The 2,648-nt window shown below is 37.9% G+C and overlaps 1 protein-coding gene across 1 annotated transcript in view; it reads right to left on the reverse strand.

Annotated features, from left to right (window-relative positions):
- Positions 1-624: 624 nt before the first annotated feature.
- LOC107584751 (beta,beta-carotene 15,15'-dioxygenase-like) overlaps positions 625-2,648 on the reverse strand; it is a 9,980-nt gene continuing 7,956 nt past the window's right edge. Inside the window, exons 9-11 of the mRNA XM_016271470.1 lie at positions 1,691-1,785; positions 1,417-1,528; positions 625-1,224 (exon numbers count right to left, since the gene is read on the reverse strand). Of these exons, the coding sequence (XP_016126956.1) occupies positions 1,070-1,224; positions 1,417-1,528; positions 1,691-1,785 (362 nt within the window). The 3' untranslated portion in view covers positions 625-1,069. The remainder of the gene's footprint in view (positions 1,225-1,416; positions 1,529-1,690; positions 1,786-2,648) is intronic.

Consider the following 2,648-nt stretch of genomic DNA (forward strand, 5'->3'; position numbering starts at 1 on the left):
AACAAGTCAGAAAACACAACGACAAATCAGACAAACCGGAAGAGGTAGGTATAGTTTGAGACAGCGCCATTGGTTTGGGATTACTCACCGCTGACTGGACGAGACATCTGTCAATCAACGTATACAGGAAGAACCAGCCGAAGAACAGCAGAGTCGTGGTAGAAAGTTCGGAGATGGTATTAAAGTAGCTCAGTTTAAATGTATTGTATGAATTGCCCTTACTCTGGAATAAAAAATACGGGGTGTCTATTTACATTTAGTAAAAAGTGGCTGTAAAGCATCAGCTCCAGTGGAGCAGATGGATAAACGCGGGTCGTTGGCTTTTTGACGCGATCGACCCGGGTTCGATCCCGTCTTTTGCCTAACTTTTTTTTCCCTCACTTTTCAAATCTCAATTATCTGCACTTCAGTATTGTAGTACATTATAAAACAGTATGCAATAATAACGTATTGAGTGTAAATTATAATTTAAATTTTTATTATTAAATGGATGTCACCTTATCGGTACAATAAAGCCCTCCCTAAACCTACCCTAACCCTACCCAATACTTTATTTTCAACTTTTTGATTATTTCCTTAATTTTTATTGACTTGAAGCCAACAATAAAGCGCAGTAACATTGTACTAAAAAGATGTAGCCTTCTTGTATTTTTAATGTACAGTATTTTAAATGCACTTCAGCATTGGCTATATAGTACTATACTGTACTAACACTGGCTCTAACTATAATGACAGAAATAACATCACTTTATGATTTCTGTATGCAAGCAAACAAATACAGTTCACATGTTTCTGTTTGAACTAAATGCAATTAATGACCTTTTAAACTGTTACAATTTATACATGTACATATTTTATTTCCAAACAAGAAATCATGTGTAGAAACATTTTCATGGTTCGGAGCTCGTCCTGGTTTCTTCTGCAAACAACTGTATATGGTCAGTCATAAAACGCAACTTCATACAATATGTCTTTGACAGCTTTGTAACCAGATTATCAAAATCCCAACATTTACAGGAGATTCTCAATTTCGGTTTTTATGCCTATACAGCTGGCAGACATCAAACTCTTAACTGTTGTCCGGTATGAAGTAGCCATGCATGTCCATGTGAAAATCTACATCTATACATGCCCGGGCAATCTCTTTGAAAGACTTGCCATCAAGCACCAGTAGAAAGCCACCCTGCGCTGGTTTGGCGTTTATGACACTTGTCAGGACTACACCTAAAAATTGAGAAAAGAGAAAGCAAACAGTTTAATGTTAAGACAAGTCAAGTTAAAAATGTATAAAAGCATAAAATGAAAATTAATTTACACAAATTTTTTTCCTGATGATATGATCCAGCTGAATGTGATTGTTTTGGTCAAAAGCACAAACGTCACACACATTATTTATTATGTAAGACAGTAAATTACCATCATCTTCATCAACTGCATCGGGCCTGGGAATGAAAACAGGCTCTGAGGCAAAACCGTCTCCTCCAGTCCACTCAATCTGCTGCTTTGTCTCAGCGTCAAACTTCACAATCTGTACAAAATAGCGAGTGCTCAGTACTGAGTCACAAAAACTGGTAGAAAATGCCACTAACACTGCCAAGCCAAGGTCATGGGTTTGATTCTTATGGAATGTATTTACCTTGAAATTTTGCCAAGTTCATAAACGTACTGTAAAAATGAAAACAGTCAATACCTTTTTGGCCACCGGGGATATGTCCACACAACACAAATAACAATATCTGTACTTCTTTCCATTGAAATTGTAATTAATTCTTGGAAGTTCCACACCTACAGTAAATTAAATAGATACAATTACTTTAGAGGTTAAGAGAGCCTAAGTATTAAAAATAATAAAAAATGTGATATATATATACACTGAACAAAATTATAAACGCAACACTTTTGTTTTTGCCCCCATTTGTCATGAGCTGAACTCAAAGATCTAAGACTTTTTCTATGTACACATAAGGCCTATTTCTCTCAAATATTGTTCACAAATCTGTCTAAAATTGGTGTTAGTGAGCACTTCTCCTTTGCCGAGATAATCCATCCACCTCACAGGAGTGGCATATCAAGATGCTGATTAGACAGCATGATTATTGCACAGGTGTGCCTTAGGCTGGCCACAATAAAAGGCCGCTCTAAAATGTGCAGTTTTACTGTATTGGGGGTCCGGGGGGGTCCAAAAACCAGTCAGTATCTGGTGTGACCACCATTTGCCTCACGCAGTGCAACACATCTCCTTCGCACAGAGTTGATCAGGTTGTTGATTGTGGCCTGTGGAATGTTGGTCCACTCCTCTTCAATGGCTGTGCCGTTGCTGGATATTGGCAGGAACTGGAACACGCTGTCGTATACGTCGATCCAGAGCATCCCAAACATTCTCAGCGGGTAACATGTCCGGTGAGTATGCTGGGCATGTAAGAACTGGGATGTTTTCAGCTTCCAGGAATTGTGTACAGATCCTTGCACCATGGGGCCATGCATTATCATGCTGCATCCACATAGATCTTTGACTTCAGCTCATGAAAAATGGGGGCAAACACAAAAGTGTTGTGTTCATAATTTTGCTCAGTGTATATATATATATATATATATATATATATATATATATATATTTGGCTTTTTCTTAGAGCTGGTATGCACAACAT

The sequence above is a fragment of the Sinocyclocheilus grahami genome, unplaced genomic scaffold (assembly GCF_001515645.1).
Source record: "Sinocyclocheilus grahami isolate Dianchi unplaced genomic scaffold, SAMN03320097.WGS_v1.1 scaffold62.1, whole genome shotgun sequence".
NCBI classification, from domain to species: Eukaryota; Metazoa; Chordata; class Actinopteri; order Cypriniformes; family Cyprinidae; genus Sinocyclocheilus; species Sinocyclocheilus grahami.